This window comes from Salmo trutta, chromosome 17 (genome assembly GCF_901001165.1).
Source record: "Salmo trutta chromosome 17, fSalTru1.1, whole genome shotgun sequence".
In the NCBI taxonomy this organism is placed as follows: Eukaryota; Metazoa; Chordata; class Actinopteri; order Salmoniformes; family Salmonidae; genus Salmo; species Salmo trutta.
In genome coordinates, this window is record NC_042973.1 from 22491527 (window position 1) to 22512459 (window position 20933).

General features: G+C 43.0%; 1 protein-coding gene across 5 annotated transcripts in view; it reads left to right on the forward strand.

Moving 5' to 3' along the window:
• LOC115151861 (protein NDRG4) overlaps positions 1-20933 on the forward strand; it is a 37933-nt gene that overhangs the window by 15082 nt on the left and 1918 nt on the right. For 3 of the 5 annotated variants that reach the window (XM_029696165.1, XM_029696166.1, XM_029696168.1), the window contains 12 exons: positions 6613-6651; positions 14122-14227; positions 16891-17011; positions 17258-17320; positions 17684-17744; positions 17857-17943; positions 18193-18249; positions 18417-18520; positions 18642-18698; positions 18865-18916; positions 20513-20560; positions 20738-20773. In XM_029696165.1, coding sequence (XP_029552025.1) covers positions 6613-6651; positions 14122-14227; positions 16891-17011; positions 17258-17320; positions 17684-17744; positions 17857-17943; positions 18193-18249; positions 18417-18520; positions 18642-18698; positions 18865-18916; positions 20513-20560; positions 20738-20773 — 831 coding nt within the window. Of the gene's footprint in view, positions 1-6612; positions 6652-9804; positions 10114-14121; positions 14228-16890; positions 17012-17257; positions 17321-17683; positions 17745-17856; positions 17944-18192; positions 18250-18416; positions 18521-18641; positions 18699-18864; positions 18917-20512; positions 20561-20737; positions 20774-20933 lie in introns of those variants that run through there. The other 2 variants (XM_029696169.1, XM_029696170.1) reach the window with 2 other exon arrangements.

Below are 20933 nucleotides of genomic sequence, written 5' to 3' on the forward strand. Positions count from 1 at the left end.
ACGGTGAGGAATCAGCCCAGAACGACACGGGAGGATCTTGTCAATGATCTCAAGGCAGCTGGGACCATAGTCACCAAGAAAACAATTGGTAACACACTACGCTCAAGAAAAGCACATTTACATGCTCGTCTGAAGTTTGCCAATGAACATCTGAATGATTCAGAGGACAACTGGGTGAAAGTGTTGTGGTCAGGTGAGACCAAAATGGAGCTCTTTGGCATCAAATCAACTCGCCATGTTTGGAGGAGGAATGCTGCCTATGACCCCAAGAACACCATCCCCACCGTCAAACATGGAGGTGGAAACATTATGCTTCGGGGGTGTTTTTCTGCTAAGGGGACAGGACACCTTCACCGCATCAAAGGGACGATAGACGGGGCCATGTACCGTCAAATCTTGGGTGAGAACCTCCTTCCCTCAGCCAGGGCATTGAAAATGGGTCGTGGATGGGTATTCCAGCATGACAATGACCCAAAACACACGGCCAAGGCAACAAAGGAGTGGCTCAAGAAGAAGCACATTAAGGTCCTGGAGTGGCCTAGCCAGTCTCCAGACCTTAATCCCATAGAAAATCTGTGGAGGGAGGTGAAGGTTCGAGTTGCCAAACGTCAGCCTCGAAACCTTAATGACTTGGAGAAGATCTGCAAAGAGGAGTGGGACAAAATCCCTCCTGAGATGTGTGCAAACCTGGTGGCCAACTACAAGAAATGTCTGACCTCTGTGATTGCCAACAAGGGTTTTGCCACCAAGTACTAAGTAATGTTTTGCAGAGGGGTCAAATACTTATTTCCCTCATTAAAATGCAAATCATTTTATAACATTTTTGACATGCGTTTTTCTGGATTTGTTTGTTGTTATTCTGTCTCTCACTGCTCAAACCTACCATTAAAATTATAGACTGATCATTTCTTTGTAAGTGGGCAAACGTACAAAGTCAGCAGGGGATCAAATATTTTTTTCCCTCACTGTATATACAACCTATATATTTAACCTCTGTAGATATAACCTCTATGTATAACCTCTATACACATATCCTCTGTAGATTTAACCTCTATAGATATAACCTCTATATATAACCTCTATAGATATAACCTCTCTATATTTTACCTCTATAGATATAACCTCTATATATAAATAACCTCTATAGATATAACCTCTATAGATATAACCTCTATAGATATAACTCTATGGATTTAACTTCCATATATAACCTCTATAGATTTAACTATATACATAATCTCTAAATACATAACCTCTACAGATATAATCTCTATATATACATAACCTCTCTCTATATATAACCTCTATAGATATAACCTCTCTATTGTTAATCTCTATAGATAAAACCTCTCTATGTATATAACGTCTATATTTAAACTCTTTTTATATAACCTCTAAAAATATAACCTATATATTTAACCTCTGTAGATATAACCTCTATGTATAACCTCTATAGATATATCCTCTGTAGATTTAATCTCTATAGATATAACCTTTATATAAATATAACCTCTATCGATATAAACTCTATAGATATAACCTCCATATGTAACCTCTATAGATATAACCTCTCTATATTTAACCTCTATAGATATAATCTCTATAGATATAATCTCTATATTTTTAACCTCTATAGATATAACCTCTGTAGATTTAACCTCTATACATATAACCTCTATATACATAACCTCTATATACATAACCTCAATAGGTATAACCTCTATATATACATAACATCTATATATATCCTCTCTCATATATATACAACCTCTATATATAACCTCTCTATATATAACCTATTTTATAACCTCTATAGCTATAATCTCTATATACAAAACCTCTATATATAACCTCTATAGATATAACCTCTATATACAGATCCTCTATATATAGCCTCTATAGATATAACCTCTATATATACATAACCTCTATTTCTAACCTCTATATATATAACCTCTATATATAACCTCTTTACATATAACCTCTATAGATATAACCTCTATAGATATAAGCTCTCTCTATATATAACCTCTATATATAAACTATTTTTATATAACCTATATATATACCCTCTATAGATATTACATCTATATATGACCTGTGTATATATAGATTTAACCTCTATATATAACCTCTATAGATATAACCTCTATATAATTTCTATAGATACAACCGCTATATATAACCTCTGTAGATATAACCTCTCTATATATTGATGTAACCTCTATTTATAACCACTATTGATACAACCTCTATATATATATATAGATATAACCTCTGTAGATATAACATCTATAGGTATAACCTATACATATAACCTCTATAGATATAGTCTCTCTATATATAGATATAACCTCTGTAGATATAATCTCTATAGATATAACCTCTATAGATATAGTCTCTATATATAGATATAACCTCTGTATATATAATCTCTATAGATATAATCTCTATAGATATAACCTCTATATATATATAGACATAACCCCTGTAGTTATAATCTCTCTGGATATAACCTCTATATGTAACGTCCGTCGTTCAAGGCGCAGCGTGAGTTGAGTTCACTCACGTTGAGTGAAAAGTTGTGAGTTGAGATCTTTTATTTTAAAGGTGAACCAGCAAAAAACAATAAACAACACAACAAACGAAAAGCTTCGTAGTGCAAAATACAAGCAACCAAACAAAGACAAGATCTCACAACTGACTGTGGGAAAAAGGTCTGCCTAAGTATGATTCCCAATCAGAGACAACGATAGACAGCTGCCTCTGATTGGAAACCATACTAGGCCAATCAAAGGAAAAAACCAACATAGAATTACAACACATAGAATGCCCACCCCATGTCACACCCTGACCTAACCAAACAGAGAAAACCCGGCTCTCTCAGGTCAGAGCGTGACAGTACCCCCCCCTCCCCCCCAAAGGTGCGGACTCCCAGCCTGCAAACCTGAACCTATAGGGGAGGGTCCGGGTGGGCATCTATACTTGGCGGCGGTTCTGGTTCGGGGCGAAGCCTCCACACCGCCTGCTGATCCCCCCGCTTCTGTGTCGCCGGAGGAACCAGACCGTGGATCATCGCCGGAGGCTCTGAACTGCCGACCGCCGCTGAAGACTCTGGGCTGCAGACCGCCGCTGAAGACTCGGGGCTGCAGACCGTTGCTGAAGACTCGGGGCTGCAGACCGTCGCTGAAGACTCGGGCCTGCAGACCGTCGCTGAAGACTCGGGGCTGCTGACCGTCGCTGGAGGCTCCGGACTGGGGAGCGTCGCTGGAGGCTCCGGACTGGGGAGTGTCGCTGGAGGCTCCAGACTGGGGAGCATCGCTGGAGGCTCCGGTCTGAGGAGCGTCGCTGGAGGCTCCGGATTGGAGAGCGTCGCTGGAGGCTCTGGACTGGAGAGTGTCGCTGGAGGCTCCGGACTGGAGAGCATCGCTGGAAGCTCCGAACTGGAGAGCGTCGCTGGAGGCTCCGGACTGGAGAGCGTCTCTGTAGGTTCCGGACCGGGGACCGTCGCTGCAGGCTCCGTGCCATGGATCATCACTACAGGTTCTTCACCATGGATCGTCACTGGAGGCTTTGTGCCATGGATCATCACTGGAGTCTCCGGGCCATGGATCATCACTGGAGGCTTCGTGCCATGGATCATCCCTACAGACTCCGGGCCATGGATCATCACTGGAGGCTTCATGCCATGGATTATCACTACAGGCTCGGGGCCATGGATCATCACTGGAGGCTTCGTGCCATGGATTAGCACTGGAGGCTTCGGACCATTGATCATCACTGGAGGCTTCTTTCGTGTAGCTAGAACCGGTCTCACCAGACTGGGGAGACGCACAGGAGACTGGGTGCGCAGAGCAGGCACAGGGTATACTGGGCCGTGGAGGTGCACCGGAGGTCTGGAGCTCAGGGCTGGTACACCCCGTCCTGGTTGGATGGTCACTGTAGCCCAGCAAGGGCGGGGCGCTGGTACAGGACGAACTGTGCTGCGCTGGTGAATGGGGGGTACCGTGTGTAGAGCAGGTGCAGGATAACCTGGGCCGTAGAGATGCACTGGAGACCAGATACGCTGAGCCGGCGCACTTCTTCCTGGCTGACGGCCAACTCTAGCACAGCAACGGTGAGGAGCTTGTACCGAGCGCACCTGGCTGTGAGTGCGCATGGACGACACAGTGCGCATCACCGCATACCACGGTGCTTGTTCAGTCACTCGATCCTCTATATATAACCTCTATAGATATAACCTCTGTATATAACCTCTATAGATATAACCTCTATATATAACCTCTATAGATATAATCTCAATATATGTAACCTCCATAAATAATCTCTCTTCATATATCCTCTCTATATTACCTCTGTAAATATAACCTCTATAGATATAACCTCAATAGATATAACCTCTATATATAACCTCTCTCTATATAACCCCTATACATATAAGCTTTTCATATAACCTCTATATACAGTATTTAACCTCTATAGATATAACCTCTAAATACAGTATTTAACCTCTATAGATATAACCTCTGTATATATAACCTCTATATATAACCTCTATAGATATAACCTCTTCATATTATCTCTATAGATATAACATCTATAGATATAACCTCAATAGATATAACCTCTATATATAACCTCTCTATATATAACCTCTATAGATATAACCTCCTCATGTAACCTCTATATACAGTATTTAACCTTTATACAGTGGGGGAAAAAGTATTTGATCCCCTGCTGATTTTGTATGTTTGCCCACTGATAAAGAAATGATCAGTCTATAATTTTAATGGTAGGTTTATTTGAACAGTGAGAGACAGAATAACAACAAAAATATCCAGAAAAACGCATGTCAAAAATGTTATAAATTCATTTGCATTTTAATGATGGAAATAAATATTTGACCCCCTCTCAATCAGAAAGATTTCTGGCTCCCAGGTGTCTTTTATACAGGTAACGAGCTGAGATTAGGAGCACACTCTTAAAGGGAGTGCTCCTAACCGCAGCTTGTTACCTGTAAAAAAGACACCTGTCCACAGAAGCAATCAATCAATCAGATTGCAAACTCTCCACCATGGCCAAGACCAAAGAGCTCTCCAAGGATGTCAGGGACAAGATTGTAGACCTACACAAGGCTGGAATGGGCTACAAGACCATCGCCAAGCAGCTTGGTGAGAAGGTGACAACAGTTGGTGCAATTATTCGCAAATGGAAGAAACACAAAAGAACTGTCAATATCCCTCGGCCTGGGACTCCATGCAAGATCTCACCTCGTGGGGTTGCAATGATCATGAGAGCGGTGAGGAATCAGCCCAGAACTACACGGGAGGATCTTGTCAATGATCTCAAGGCAGCTCGGACCATTGTCACCAAGAAAACAATTGGTAACACACTACGCCGTGAAGGACTGAAATCCTGCAGCACCCGCAAGGTCCCCCTGCTCAAGAATACATATACATGCCCATCTGAAGTTTGCCAATGAACATCTGAATGATTCAGAGGACAACTGGTGAAAGTGTTGTGGTCAGATGAGACCAAAATGGAGGTCTTTGGCATCAACTCAACTCGCCGTGTTTGGAGGAGGAGGAATGCTGCCTATGACCCCAAGAACACCATCTCCACCGTCAAACATGGAGGTGGAAACATTATGCTTCGGGGGTGTTTTTCTGCTAGGGGGACAGGACAACTTCACCGCATCATTTGACGGGGCCATGTACTGACAAATCTTGGAGTGGGACAAAGAGGAGTGGGACAAAATCTCTCCTGAGATGTGTGCAAACCTGGTGGCCAACTACAAGAAACGTCTGACCTCTGTGATTGCCAACAAGGGTTTTGCCACCAAGTACTAAGTCATGTTTTGCAGAGGGGTCAAATACTTATTTCCCTCATTAAAATGCAAATAATTTTATAACATTTTTAACATGCGTTTTTCTGGATTTTTTTGTTGTTATTCTGTCTCTCACTGTGCATATAAACCTACCATTAAAATTATAGACTGATCATTTCTTTGTAAGTGGGCAAACGTACAAAATCAGCAGGGGATCAAATACTTGTTTCCCCCACTGTAGATATAACCTCTATATACAGTATTTAACCTCTATAGATATAACTTCTCTAGATATAACCTCTATATATAACCTCTATAGATATAACCTCTTCATATAACCTCTATAGATATAACCTCTTCATATAACCTCTATGGATATAAGCTCTATATATAACCTCTGTAGAGCATGTCCTCCTTGTTGCACTGATGTCTAGGGGAATGCTTGGGTTCTGGTTTGACTCTTCGGGCAGGGACAGGCATCTTTCTGTCTCTCCTTTCCCTGAGCCCTCTCTCTCCTGTCCTCTAACTACTGTCTGTTTGTTTGGACCCACACAGCATCTATCTATGTTACTTTCTGGATCCATCCCTTCAACTCGAACAGCCTACTCAGCCCTGTGGCGTCTCATAGGTTTAACCAGAGTGACTGTGTCATAATGAGAGTCAGTTGACATTGTGTTTCTGTTCTCTCTCTCTCTCTCTCTCTCTCTCTCTCTCTCTCTCTCTCTCTCTCTCTCTCTCTCTCTCTCTCTCTCTCTCTCACTCTCTTTCTCTCTCTCTCTCTCTAGGAGAACTGTGAGACCCTGATGCCCACTGGAGACTGGAAGGTACTGAAACTGTTTTCTACATTTTCAATGTACCGTACTCTCTTTCTCTCTCTATCCTTCTCTGGTTGCTGTTATTACTGTACATCACAGGAGGCTGCTGAGGGGAAAACGGCTCATAATAATGACCAGAACAGAGCAAATAAAATGGCATCAAACACTTGGAAACCATGTGTTTGACCTATTTGATACCATTGCACATCTTCCGCTCCTTACCACTAGCCCATCCTCCCCAATTAAGTTGCCACCAACCTCCTGTGCTGTACACTCACCCACGTAACCATGGTGACTCATTGGCAGGAGAAGAGGGAAGAAGATGGGGAGAAGGAGAAGTGACTGTTTGGCCATGGCACAGCCTAATATGAGTTGGGACCACTAGATACTGATGGAATCATTCACTATCACACAGCAGCTCTCACACAGTGCAGAACCACAGTAGTTTTAAAGTCCTTAGAAGTTGATTTCTGTAATGTGATGTTCAGAGTCTATTTTAACATGAATCCACGTAGCGATTAGATCAGAGATATGACTAATCGTCTAGACACCTCCATTCTCCCCTCTGTCTGATACCTCCAGTGTCACCTCCCCCCTCTCTCACCTCCCCCTCTGCCCCCCTCTTCCCCCCTCTCTCACCCTCTCAACTCAATTCAATTCAAATGGCTTTATTGGCATGGGAAACATATGTTACATTGCCAAAGCAAGTGAAATCGATAATAAACAAAAGTGAAATAAACAATCGAAAATGAACAGTAAACATTACGCTCACAAAAGTTTCAAAGGAATAAAGACATTTCAAATGTCATATTATGGCTATGTACAGTGTTGTAACTATGTGGATATAGTTAAAGTACAAAAGGGAAAATAAATAAACATGAATATGCGTTTGTTCTTCAATGGTTGCCCTTTTCTTGTGGTTTGTTCTTCACCGGTTGCCGTTTTCGTGTGGTAACAGGTCACAAATATTGCTGCTGTGATGGCACACTATGGTATTTCACCTAATAGATATGGGAGTTTTTCAAAATTAGATTTTTTTCAAATTCTTTGTGGGTCTGTGTAATCTGAGGGAAATATGTCTCTTATATGGTCATACATTTGGCAGAAGGTTAGGAAGTGCAGCTCAGTTTCCACCTCATTGTGTGGGCAGTGTGCACATAGCCTGTCTTCTTTTGAGAGCCATGTCTGCCTACAGCAAGGCTATGCTCACTGAGTCTGGCTATGCTCACTGAGTCTGTACATAGTCAAAGCTTTCTTTAATTTTGGGTCAGTCACAGTGGTCATGTATTCTGCCACTGTGTACTCTCTGTTTAGGGCCAAACAGCATTCCAGTTTTTCAGTTTTTTTGGTTAATTCTTTCCAATGTGTCAAGGAATTATCTTTTAGTTTTCTTATGATTTGGTTGGGTGTAGATGTGTTGCTGTCCTGGGGCTCTGTGGGGTGTGTTTGTGAACAGAGCCCCAGGACCAGCTTGCTGAGGAGATTCTTCTCTGTAGGTGATGTCTTATTTCTGGAAGGTTTAGAAATCGCTTCCTTTCATGTGGTTGTGGAATATAACCGCTCTTTTCTGGATTTTGATAATTAGCGGGTATCGTCATAATTCTGATCTGCATGCATTATTGGGTGTTTTACATTGTACACGTAATATGTTTTTGCAGAATTCTGCATGCAGAGTCTCAATTTGGTGTTTGTACCATTTTGTGAATTCTAGGTTGGTGAGGGACCCCAGACCTCACAACCATAAATGGCAATGGGTTCTATAACTGATTCAAGTATTTTTAGCCAGATCCTAATTGGGATGTTGAATTATATGTTCCTTTTAATGGCGTAGAGGGCCCTTCTTGCCTTGTTTCTCAGATCGTTCACAGGTTTGTGGAAGTTACCTGTGTTGCTGATGTTCAGGCCGAGGTATGTATGATTTTTTGTGTGCTCTTTGGCAATGGTTGTCTCGATGGAAATTGAATTTGTGTTCCTGGCAACTGGACCTTTTTTGGAACACCATTTCCTGTCAGGGCCCAAGTCTGACATAATCTGTGCAGAAGATCTAGGAGCTGTTGTGTCCCCCCCCCCCCTTCTCTCTCTATCTGTTAAATGCTTTGCACAAATCAGCAGGCCTCAAGTTGTATCACACAGTGGTTGAGTGTATGGTACCATGTAGCTCAGTTGGTAGTGTTGTGCTTGTAACGCAAGGGTTGTGGATTCGATTCCCCCTGGGCACCATTACGAAAATGTATGCCCAAATGTAAGTTGCTCTGGATAAAAGCTAAAATGTAAATGTTTGTATGTGTGTTTTTCTGAGGGTATCCTTGCATGTGTGTGTGATGACAGTGCATATGATTATAGGTGAGAGAATGAGGTTGTGTATTTAATGAAGACTGGAAATGTTGAGTCAGCCGGGGAGTGGGTTAATCCCTCTCTTCCGCAGAAAAGGGGGACCGAGCTGGAGAGAGAAAGAGACATGGAGAGTTTACAGTTGAGTCAGCTTGCTAAGTTCTCTGTACACAGGAAAGGCGGATACCGACGAGAGAAAGAAAAAATTGATGTTGTGGAGAATATGGACAATGGCTGCTGGTGTGAATAAATGTAACCTATAGCAGAGACAGCCACTGCTGCCATATTGATCTGTAGTCAGCACTGTTCCATCATCCCCTGCTTTCTGAGTAGATGCACGCACATACAGTACTCTGCTCCGCTTTACTGGTGACCTATGGCCACTTACTGTCCCATCAATGTCCCATTACACAGAGGCATGGAGGAGCCTACTGGCTGCTGCTGCTGCTGCTGCTGCTGCTGCTGCTGCTGCTGCTGCTGCTTCTGCTGCACAGAGACAGAAAGAGACGTCACTGTTCTCTGTTTCATTTTTATTTGTAAAAATAAATCTCACTGCATGCTAAGCATTTGTTTATGCATCACCGTCCATGACTGTTAAGGAGCGATAAGAGGGGTGGGAAAGGAAAGGAGACAGGTAGGACAGGGTCAATAAGAGAGAGAGGGAGAGAAAAAGAGAGGGAGATAAGCCATCTTCTCCTGAAACAGAGCACTGGTGCTGATGAGAGAGCAAAACAAGAGCACAGCAGAGAACCTGCTGTGACTGACAGAGGAGCCAACCAATCATGTGCAGAGAGGCAGCACTGGCAGCGAATAGGCTTGAGTTCGACACGCCCTCATGGTGGGGTTTATAAGGTGTCGGGGGAAGAGAGGGGGCACAGCACTGCAGCGCTCAGCCCCAGAGCAGGAACAGGCTAGACGAGACAAGACAAGACGAGACAAAGAGACCACCAGCAGCATCCCCCAGCAGGCTCTGCTCTAAAGCCAGGACCTAGTCCCACTGCAGGAGAGGACTGGCTCTGTCTGTCTGTCTGTCTCGTCTCCACTGGCTGCTCCTCCTCCTCCTCCTGCCATTCTTCCTCCTCTTTCTCCTCCACCACTGAGCACGCTTACTGAGGCACCATGCCTGAATGCTGGGATGGGGTGAGTGACAGTATAATGTATCTACAGGTTTATACTGAGAGACTGCTTGAGTGTGTTCAGTGTTTCTGCTGGTGCGTGGATGACTCTGCATATTTTGGTTGATAGAGTGAGGATATTTTGATGAAGGGGAAGTGAATCCACTAGTATAGAATGTCTTCATTAATAAACACCTTTGATGTACCGTGCTGTTGTAATACTCTGGAATAATTAATTAGCTATCTATGATGTACCGTGCTGTTGTAATACTCTGGAATAATTAATTAGCTATCTATGATGTACCGTGCTGTTGTAATACTCTGGAATAATTCATTAGCTATCTATGATGTACCGTGCTGTTGTAATACTCTGGAATAATTCATTAGCTATCTATGATGAACCGTGCTGTTGTAATACTCTGAATAAATGACTAGCTATCTATGATGTACCGTGCTGTTGTAATACTCTGAATAAATGACTAGCTATCTATGATGTACCGTGCTGTTGTAATACTCTGAATAAATGACTAGCTATCTATGATGTACCGTGCTGTTGTAATACTCTGAATAATTGACTAGCTATCTATGATGTACCGTGCTGTTGTAATACTCTGAATAAATGACTAGCTATCTATGATGTACCGTGCTGTTGTAATACTCTGGAATAATTAATTAGCTATCTATGATGTACCGTGCTGTTGTAATACTCTGAATAAATGACTAGCTATCTATGATGTACCGTGCTGTTGTAATACTCTGAATAAATTACTAGCTATCTATGATGTACCGTGCTATTGTAATACTCTGAATGAATGACTAGCTATCTATGATGTACCGTGCTGTTGTAATACTCTGAATAAATGACTAGCTATCTATGATGTACCGTGCTGTTGTAATACTCTGAATAAATTACTAGCTATCTATGATATACCGTGCTGTTGTAATACTCTGAATAAATGACTAGCTATCTATGATGTACCGTGCTGATATAATACTCTGGAATAATTAATTAGCTATCTATGATGTACCGTGCTGTTGTAATACTCTGGAATAATTAATCAGCTATCTATGATGTACCGTGCTGTTGTAATACTCTGGAATAATTCATTAGCTATCTATGATGTACCGTGCTGTTGTAATACTCTGGAATAATTAATTAGCTATCTATGATGTACCGTGTTGTTGTAATACTCTGAATAAATGACTAGCTATCTATGATGTACCGTGCTGTTGTAATACTCTGAATAAATGACTAGCTATCTATGATGTACCGTGCTGTTGTAATACTCTGAATAAATGACTAGCTATCTATGATGTACCGTGCTGTTGTAATACTCTGAATAAATGACTAGCTATCTATGATGTACCGTGCTGTTGTAATACTCTGAATAAATGACTAGCTATCTATGATGTACCGTGCTGTTGTAATATTCTGGAATAATTAATTAGCTATCTATGATGTACCGTGCTGTTGTAATACTCTGAATAAATGACTGGCTATCTATGATGTACCGTGCTGTTGTAATACTCTGAATAAATGACTAGCTATCTATGATGTACCGTGCTGTTGTAATACTCGGAATAATTGACTAGCTATCTATGATGTACCGTGCTGTTGTAATACTCTGAATAAATGACTAGCTATCTATGATGTACCGTGCTGTTGTAATACTCTGGAATAATTAATTAGCTGTCTATGATATACCGTGCTGTTGTAATACTCTGAATAAATGACTAGCTATGTATGATGTACCGTGCTGTTGTAATACTCTGAATAAATGACTAGCTATCTATGATGTACCGTGCTATTGTAATACTCTGAATAAATGACTAGCTATCTATGATGTACCGTGCTGTTGTAATACTCTGAATAAATGACTAGCTATCTATGATGTACCGTGCTATTGTAATACTCTGAATAAATTACTAGCTATCTATGATGTACCGTGCTGTTGTAATACTCTGAATAAATGACTAGCTATCTATGATATAACGTGCTGTTGTAATACTCTGAATAAATGACTAGCTATCTATGATGTACCGTGCTGTTGTAATACTCTGAATAAATGACTAGCTATCTATGATGTACCGTGCTGTTGTAATACTCTGGAATAATTCATTAGCTGTCTATGATGTACCGTGCTGTTGTAATACTCTGAATAAATGACTAGCTATCTATGATGTACCGTGCTGTTGTAATACTCTGAATAAATGACTTGCTATCTATGATGTACCGTGCTGTTGTAATACTCTGAATAAATGTGCATTGGATAAGATCATCTGTAAAAGATTAATGTTGAAATATTAGTTCTCTAGTTGTGCTTATATTTAATGTTGTATTAACTAATTTAATGTATGGGTTAATTATGCATACTGAAGTGGTTGTTGTACTGTTATTGTGTTCCTCTAATGATCAGTCATGTAAAGTATGAGTCTTCGTGGAGACAAGCTGACACACTAACGCTGCGACAAACAATAATGCATTCTGCCACACATGCATGTCTAAACAGGGAAATAGACCTGAGAGTGAGTGTGCATGTGAGATGCCTGTAAGTCTTGTGAGTTGCCTAATTATTCTGTACTAGGACAAATGTCTCTCTGACCTTGGGAGCCAGAAGGAAGGGAGTGAGAGAGGAAGATGAGAGGGAGGGACTGAGAGAAGAAGTGAGCGATAAAGGAAGATGAGTGATAGAGAAAGGGAGCACGGAAGGGACTGAGAGAGGAAAGGATGGAGGGAGTGTTTGCAGTATGAGATACAGGCGCTGTTTTTACCTGCAGTCTATTGTGCTCCACCGAGGTGGTCTTTGTCTTTGTCTATGATATTTCAGACAGGCAGCCATACAGAAAATACAAAATATTTTTTACCCATTCTATCAACCCCTATCATACTGCAGTCGTGTATCGCATAATCTTTAGCGCCCGATATGACCTTGTTGACCTACATTGTATCTGTCAATCGTTCACGCAAGCAATTCATGTTAAACAAAGACAAAAGAGACAGATGTTACAGGTGATTAACTGTACTGCAGTACCTGCAAATGTATTGCTTCACTGCAGAATACTGTCAGATATATTGGGTGCCAGAATGTTGCGTGGTTAGGGTGCACTTTCCGTGACAGACTATGGCAGCATCCTTAATTGCACCCTATTCCTTATTTAGTGCACTACTTCTGACCAGGGCCCATAGAGCTCTTGTCAAAAGTATATAGGGAATAGGATGCCATTTTGGACGTTTCACTGCACTGCACTGCAATCAAGAAATGTCAGAACAAATGCAGTTAACACCCTGAATAACACTGTATCAGTCATCCACACGCAGTCTATGAGGATATACACCGAAAATATATACTAAGAATGATATGTACAGCAGTAGATATATTCACTATGTCAAGAATCCAGTATATAAATGCGTGGTGTGTATAAAAAGTGGAACAAAAATGTAATGTACAGTAGACATATAAGAATGAGCTATGTGGAGAATCCAGTATATAAATCCAGTGTGAAAAACATTATAAAAGAAACAGGAAGTGTCCAGTGTTTAATGTCTATATATACATGGGACAGGAGCATTGGCTGTGTGAGCTTGTTTGTACAGTATGCGTGTGTGTTTGTGAGTATGGGCATATGGGTGTGTGACTGTATATGTGAGTACAGGAGTCTGCGTGTGTATGAGGTGTGTGTGTGTGTGTGAGCTTGTGTGAGTGTGTGGGAGTATGCTGCACAGAATGTTTTTTCCCTCACCAGAGCAGAATATTATACACATAGTGTGGGCCAGACATGTCTTTGCAGTACTCTATATACACAGTGTTGTCAGTCATCTCTATCAGCATTCCCATGTGAATCCGTAAAGGTTTTATGTTGATCAGAGGCAGACAATTGAGTATGCAGCCTATTATATCGGTCATAGTTCTTCGATGATAGTAACTCTCTATGCTCATCAGTGAACCCAAGATTGTCTGTCTGAAGGTACAGTATGTCTCTGTGAGTGTAAATCTATGCATGCCCATTAGAAATAAACATTTGTCTGTTTCAGGAACATGACATTGAGACTCCTTATGGGATGCTTCATGTGGTGATTCGTGGTGCACCCAAAGGAAACAAGCCTGCCATCCTCACCTACCACGATGTTGGGCTTAACCGTGAGTACACATTGTCCCTCACTGTGTGTGTGTGTGTGTGTGTGTGTGTGTGTGTGTGTGTGTGTGTGTGTGTGTGTGTGTGTGTGTGTGTGTGTGTGTGTGTGTGTGTGTGTGTGTGTGTGTGAGTGGGTGCGTGCGTGCGTGTGTGTGGGTGTGTGTGGGTGTGTGTGTGTGTGTGTGTGTGTGGGTGGGTTGGGTGTGTGTGTGGGTGTGTGCATGCGTGTTTTGTGGGTGTGCTCCATGTGTGCGTGATCATGTCTGTGTTGCACCATCATCAGTCACGTCAACAGTGACCTGCAGCTGGTTCCAGGAAGCATCTCTCCACACTTCCTCAGAGTGTTGTTCATGGTGTGACCTGGCAGAGATATCTATGGAGCTGTCAGCCTGTTATCTGAGGTGATAATGGGACTCCATTCTGGGAGCTATATCATTCCCTGACAGCCATCCAGCCAGCCCACTACAGAGTGCAGACAGACAGTATGAATCTCTCTTTAACTTTAAGGGTCTATTAGAGTACTGTACCAGACGAGTATGCGTACGCACAGCAGTGTTCTAGAATATTGGACCGTTGGCATTCTTACTTTTCAAAGTGAAAAGCTTAAGCAATTTCTCCAACAGTCAACACATTCAAATAAATAGAGGACGCGTGCCAGAGACGTGTTGGTTTGGAATTGTAGGGAGGTGCATGTTCGTGCTGTACGTCTCCCGCAGATGGTGGTCTCAGAGCGTGTAGCTACAGTATGTTACAATCAGACGCTTTACCCAGAATGTCTGTTACTACCTCCCCACAGAGCCTGCTCGTTAGCTCCTCTAATTGGTGGATGGGGACGGCTTTTCAATGTCGCTGCAGTTTGCAGGGTGTCTTGTCAGGGGTCAGAATGACTCAGATACAAAACACAATATTTACATTACCTGTTAACTGCAATTTGAAATACGTTCCTACAAAAGATCCAGTGTGTCCATTTAAATTGCCAACACAACCTGCATTCCACAAGATAACACTGTCTGTCAGAGTGGTCAATAATTTAATAAAGGAGTGGATAATTAAATGATGATGGAGAGCGAAAAAGAGAAAGAGCAACAGAAAGGGAGGAAGAGGGAGAAATGTAGGTCAGAAAAACATCCCTATCATGCAGTGTTAAAGTGAGGGGAGGGAGGGCAGGAAGGCAGGCAGGCAGGGTGGGGTTATTGTTGGGGGATGGTCAGCATTGCGGCGCTGTAGATCAGCTGCTCTACTGCCTGCCTCCCATCCTTCCCTCTGCAGCTGCAGCTGGGGGTATTAGTATGCACTGCCAGGAACCACAGCGCTGCAGCCTGACTCAGTCTACACAGACACAGGATGGAGGGAGGGAGAGGAGAGGAGAGGGGAGAGAACAGGGGAGAGAAGGTGACAGAATAGAGGAGACACTGGCCTATATATGACTCTGTACTGTGTCTATATATGACTCTGTACTGTGTCCTTGTGCTGTGCTGGGGAGGAGGTGGGTCAAGTTTCCACAGGGAGACAATACGCCTGTGGAGGATGAAGATTAATGGTCTTTCACATGGCTGACTGTGTGGGCGAATCAGAATCACCTCGCTGCCATTGTGTGCTGCCAGATAAATGAAATAGCACAGAACACATCAGCTTCATCACATTTAAGCTTTGAATTTCTGTCCGGTTATCGGTTAATTAGCCTGTGTAATGATGTTTGTTGGTTTTTGATGAGATGGTATTAATGTCTCAGTGTTTTTATCACCTTCTTAGCTCCATGGAGTAGAACACTGTTATTTTTGACTGACTCACCACAAACAGAAGACAAGAAGGACATCAGCGGTGGTGGGAGGGGGGAAACAGAGTTGTTGGTATAAGAGTTGTTGGTATCAGAGTTGTTGATATAAGAGTTGTTGATGTCAGAGTTGTTGATATAAGAGTTGTTGATGTCAGAGTTGTTGATATAAGAGTTGTTGATATCAGAGTTGTCGGTATCAGAGTTGTCGGTATCAGAGTTGTTGATATCAGAGTTGTTGATATCAGAGTTGTTGATATCAGAGTTGTTGATATAAGAGTTGTTGATATAAGAGTTGTTGATGTCAGAGTTGTTGATATAAGAGTTGTTGATGTCAGAGTTGTTGATATAAGAGTTGTTGATATCAGAGTTGTCGGTATCAGAGTTGTTGATATCAGAGTTGTTGATATCAGAGTTGTTGATATCAGAGTTGTTGATATAAGAGTTGTTGATATAAGAGTTGTTGATATCAGAGTTGTTGATATCAGAGTTGTTGATATAAGAGTTGTTGATATCAGAGTTGTTGATATAAGAGTTGTTGATATCAGAGTTGTTGATATCAGAGTTGTTGATATAAGAGTTGTTGATATCAGAGTTGTTGATACGGTTGCAGATTTTAAGAGGTACTATATAAATGTTAAATGTCTCAGTTTAAGTGCACTATATCAAAATAGATTGGTTTATATTTACTCTGACTTACTGGAAGACCGCTCAAGCATCCAGATGATGCTGATGGAATGAGTTCCAGTGAAACCTGATTGCCCATTCTCTCATACCTGTCACATCTATTCTCCCTGCTGACAGGGTAGCAATGGCACAGATGGCCACCTTCAAGGTTCTCTCTCTTTAATGCATATTTCATGTGTTTCGTCTCTCTGTCTCTGCCCTCCACAGACAAGCTGTGCTTCAACAGCTTCTTCCACAATGAGGACATGCAGGAGATCACCAAGCACTTTGTGGTGTGTCATGTGGATGCTCCTGGACAGCAGATTGGAGCCTCTCAGATGCCACAGGGGTAATATATAGTACCTCCACATTCACATGCACACACGTTAGACACACAGACACACACACAAGCATGTACACACACACATGAGACTTCTTGCACACACACACGTATATGCAAGTATGCATGTTTCCTTACACCTCTGTTATTGTATTGTATTGACTGGAATATGCAAATAGACAATCATTTCTACAGTGATGTCTCTCTCTGCCATGTCACTGTTTAACTAAAGGTCTTCACCTCACCTCTCCACAGGTACCAGTACCCCACCATGGACCAGCTGGCAGGCATGCTGCCCAGCGTAGTGCAGCACTTTGGGTGAGTGGGCCTCCTCTTCCTTTCTCTCCTAGTAAACAGTACATTCATCATCCATACACTCTTAGAAAAAAGGGTTCCAAAAGGTTTATTCTGCTGTCCCCATAGGAGAACCCTTTTTGGTTCCAAGTAGAACCCTCTGTGTAAAGGGTTCTACATGGAACTCAAAAGGGTTCTACCTGGAACCGAAAGGGTTCCACCTGGAACCAAAAAGTGTTATTCAGAGGGTTCTCCTATGGGGACAGCCGAAGAACCCTTTTAGGTTCTAGATAGCACCTTTTTTTCTAAGAGTGTATTGTTGAACTTTGAATGAATTAATACAACTGATAAACCTTTAAAGTAATTCAAACCATTCTAATTTTCCAGATTCAAGAGCATTGTGGGCATTGGAGTTGGAGCTGGCGCCTACATCCTGGCCAAATTTGCTGTAAGTCATTCCCTGTTATTGTTCTTTGCTTGTCCATAAATTTCATATTTGTGTTGCCTGATGATCCCAGGTGTATCTAACATAACAGACCCCTGCTCTGCTCTGTCCTCAGCTGATCTTCCCTGACCTGGTGGAGGGCCTGGTGCTGCTCAACATTGACCCCAACGGGAAGGGCTGGATCGACTGGGCCACCGGCAAGGTAGCAGACACTGCACCTCTGTGGCAAACATGTAAACATAGTTACCTTTATTAAAGCAGCCATTTTATCCCAACAATCAAAATGGCTGCTCTTGTTGCAATGGGTGCAAGGAAATAATATCTCTCTTTCATCCTCCCTCCCCTTTCTCTCTGTCTCTTTCTCCCTCTCTCTCTCTCTCTCCCTCTCCCTCTCCCTCTCCCTCTCCCTCTCTCTCTCTCTCTCTCTCTCTCTCTCTCTCTCTCTCTCCAGCTGTCTGGTCTCACCAGTGCTCTTCCAGACACTGTGCTGCCCCACCTCTTTAGCCAGGTGAGCTCTCAGTCCAGATAAATCCTTACCCACCTACAACAGTTTGTGGCAACACATGCTACTTCATACAACAACAACAACACTAGCCTACAGGATTTTATGCTCATAAACCTTTCAGAGACACCAGTCTCTCAGTCTACCTGTGTTAATAGTTGATTGTTGTACAGGAGGAGCTGATGAACAACACAGAGCTGGTCCAGAGCTACCGTCAACAGATCAACAACACTGTCAACCAGGTCAACCTGCAGCTCTTCTGGAACATGTACAACAGGTAACACACACACACACAAACACAAACTTCAGACTGTGTGTACGTGTGGAAGATGGGGAGAGTTCTATATTCTGTGAGAGAATGTAAGCAGTGTGTCTCACAGTTTTCTTCTCCTTCTCAGCCGTAGGGATCTGGAGATGAACCGCACCGGGACCATCATCAATGCCAAGACCCTGAAGTGAGTCTCTCTACTACACTAGACAATTCTCCATGGTCCTTTATGTCATTGGCTAATATTGTTTAAGTACCCTTATCATTCATAACAGGTTACTTGGGATTTACCATGTTTACTGTTTGTGTACGTGTGTTTGTGTTGTATGCTGATCTGTGCTCTGTGTTTCTAGGTGCCCCGTCATGCTGGTTGTTGGTGACAACGCTCCAGCTGAGGAGGGAGTGGTGAGTCCTTTTCCTTCTACACCTTCTCTCCATTTCTATCTCTTCCTTCTCTACCACCTACTCTCTCCCCTCCCTGTCTAATCTCCCTCACTCCCTGTCTCATCTCCCTCACTCCCTGTCTCATCTCCCTCACTCCCTGTCTCATCTCCCTCACTCCCTGTCTCACCTCCCTCACTCCCTGTCTCACCTCCCTCACTCCCTGTCTCATCTCCCTCACTCCCTGTCTCATCTCCCTCACTCCCTGTCTCATCTCCCCCACTCCCTGTCTCACCTCCCTCACTCCCTGTCTCATCTCCCTCACTCCCTGTCTCATCTCCCTCACTCCCTGTCTCACCTCCCTCACTCCCTGTCTCACCTCCCTCACTCCCTGTCTCCACTCCCTCACTCCCTGTCTCATCTCCCTCACTCCCTGTCTCATCTCCCTCACTCCCTGTCTCATCTCCCCCACTCCCTGTCTCACCTCCCTCACTCCCTGTCTCATCTCCCTCACTCCCTGTCTCAACTCCCTCACTCCCTGTCTCACTTCCCTCACTCCCTGTCTCATCTCCCTCACTCCCTGTCTCATCTCCCTCACTCCCTGTCTCATCTCCCTCACTCCCTGTCTCATCTCCCTCACTCCCTGTCTCATCTCCCCCACTCCCTGTCTCACCTCCCTCACTCCCTGTCTCATCTCCCTCACTCCCTGTCTCATCTCCCTCACTCCCTGTCTCATATCCCTCACTCCCTGTCTAATCTCCCTCACTCCCTGTCTCATCTCCCTCACTCCCTGTCTCACCTCCCTCCCTCCCTCCCTCTATTGTGGCTCTCTGCACTTGGCATGCTGAGAGGTAAATGCTTGCCCTCACTGAGAGAAACAGAAGTAGGTCAGTAAATTGAGGAAAGATTTAATGATGGGAGGAGGGGATGGGAAGAGGAGAGGAGTATAATGAGAGTTTATACAACCTAGTTAGGGAGGGAGGGCAGAAGGGGGGGAGGGAGGGAGGAGGTGGGGTGAGGGAGAGAGAGATATGAAGACAGAGATGAAAAACAGAGATATGACAGATGGAGGTCACTTTAATATTTGATGCTATTTGGTGTAAAGAACCCTGCTGCTCATTTTATCTGGAGAGAGAGAGAGAGAGAGAGAGAGAGAGAGAGAGAGAGAGAGAGAGAGAGAGAGACAGAGATTAAAATCAGATGGAGGTCACTTTAATATTTGATGCTATTTGATGTGAAGAACCCTGCTGCTCATTTCATCTTGGGAGAGAGAGAGGAGAGGGAGAGAGAGAAAGAGGATAGAGGGCCAGGGACCTGTTTTGACCTAGAAAGCCGTCTCTCCATTTCTTTGTTATTGTTCTGAGAGATGGGTGTGTGCCAGCGCACATCTGTACACACCCCTGGCTGTGACTTCGCAGCCTCAAATGTGTGTTGGAATGACTCATCACTGCAGCAGACTGCATTATCTGGGTCATCCCTCCCTCCCTCCCCACTCCCCCGCCTCCCTCCAACCGTATCTTCCATTCACAACATCTACATCCCTGAAATCTTTTTATCTGAGAATATTAATATCCAAGCAACTTGGCCCTCATCGTATAATATGTTGTTGTTTTTCTCAAGGTCGAATGCAATTCCAAACTTGACCCAACCAACACCACCTTCTTAAAGGTATGAGTGCAAAGTAATGTTGAAGACTATTCGTCTTTATTGGATTGTCTTTATTGATTCAAATAATTCATTAATTAGTTAATGAATTAGATTTTACATGCTGTAGTTTGTTAAACGATTTGAAATAAAGATATTGTGTATTACTAACTATGGTTCTGTTCCTGTTCTCCCCTTCAGATGGCTGACTCTGGTGGCCTCCCTCAGCTCACACAGGTCAGAACACTGCCTTCAGATGGCTCTATGCATCCTCCCTTTACTTCTGACACAACTCTCAGATGAGCCCTAACTTCCTGTTTAAAATGCCCCTCAACCTCTACATGGTGCCTCCCTATAACCCTCTACCGACCCTCAAGTTCCTTTTTTATAAAGCGTT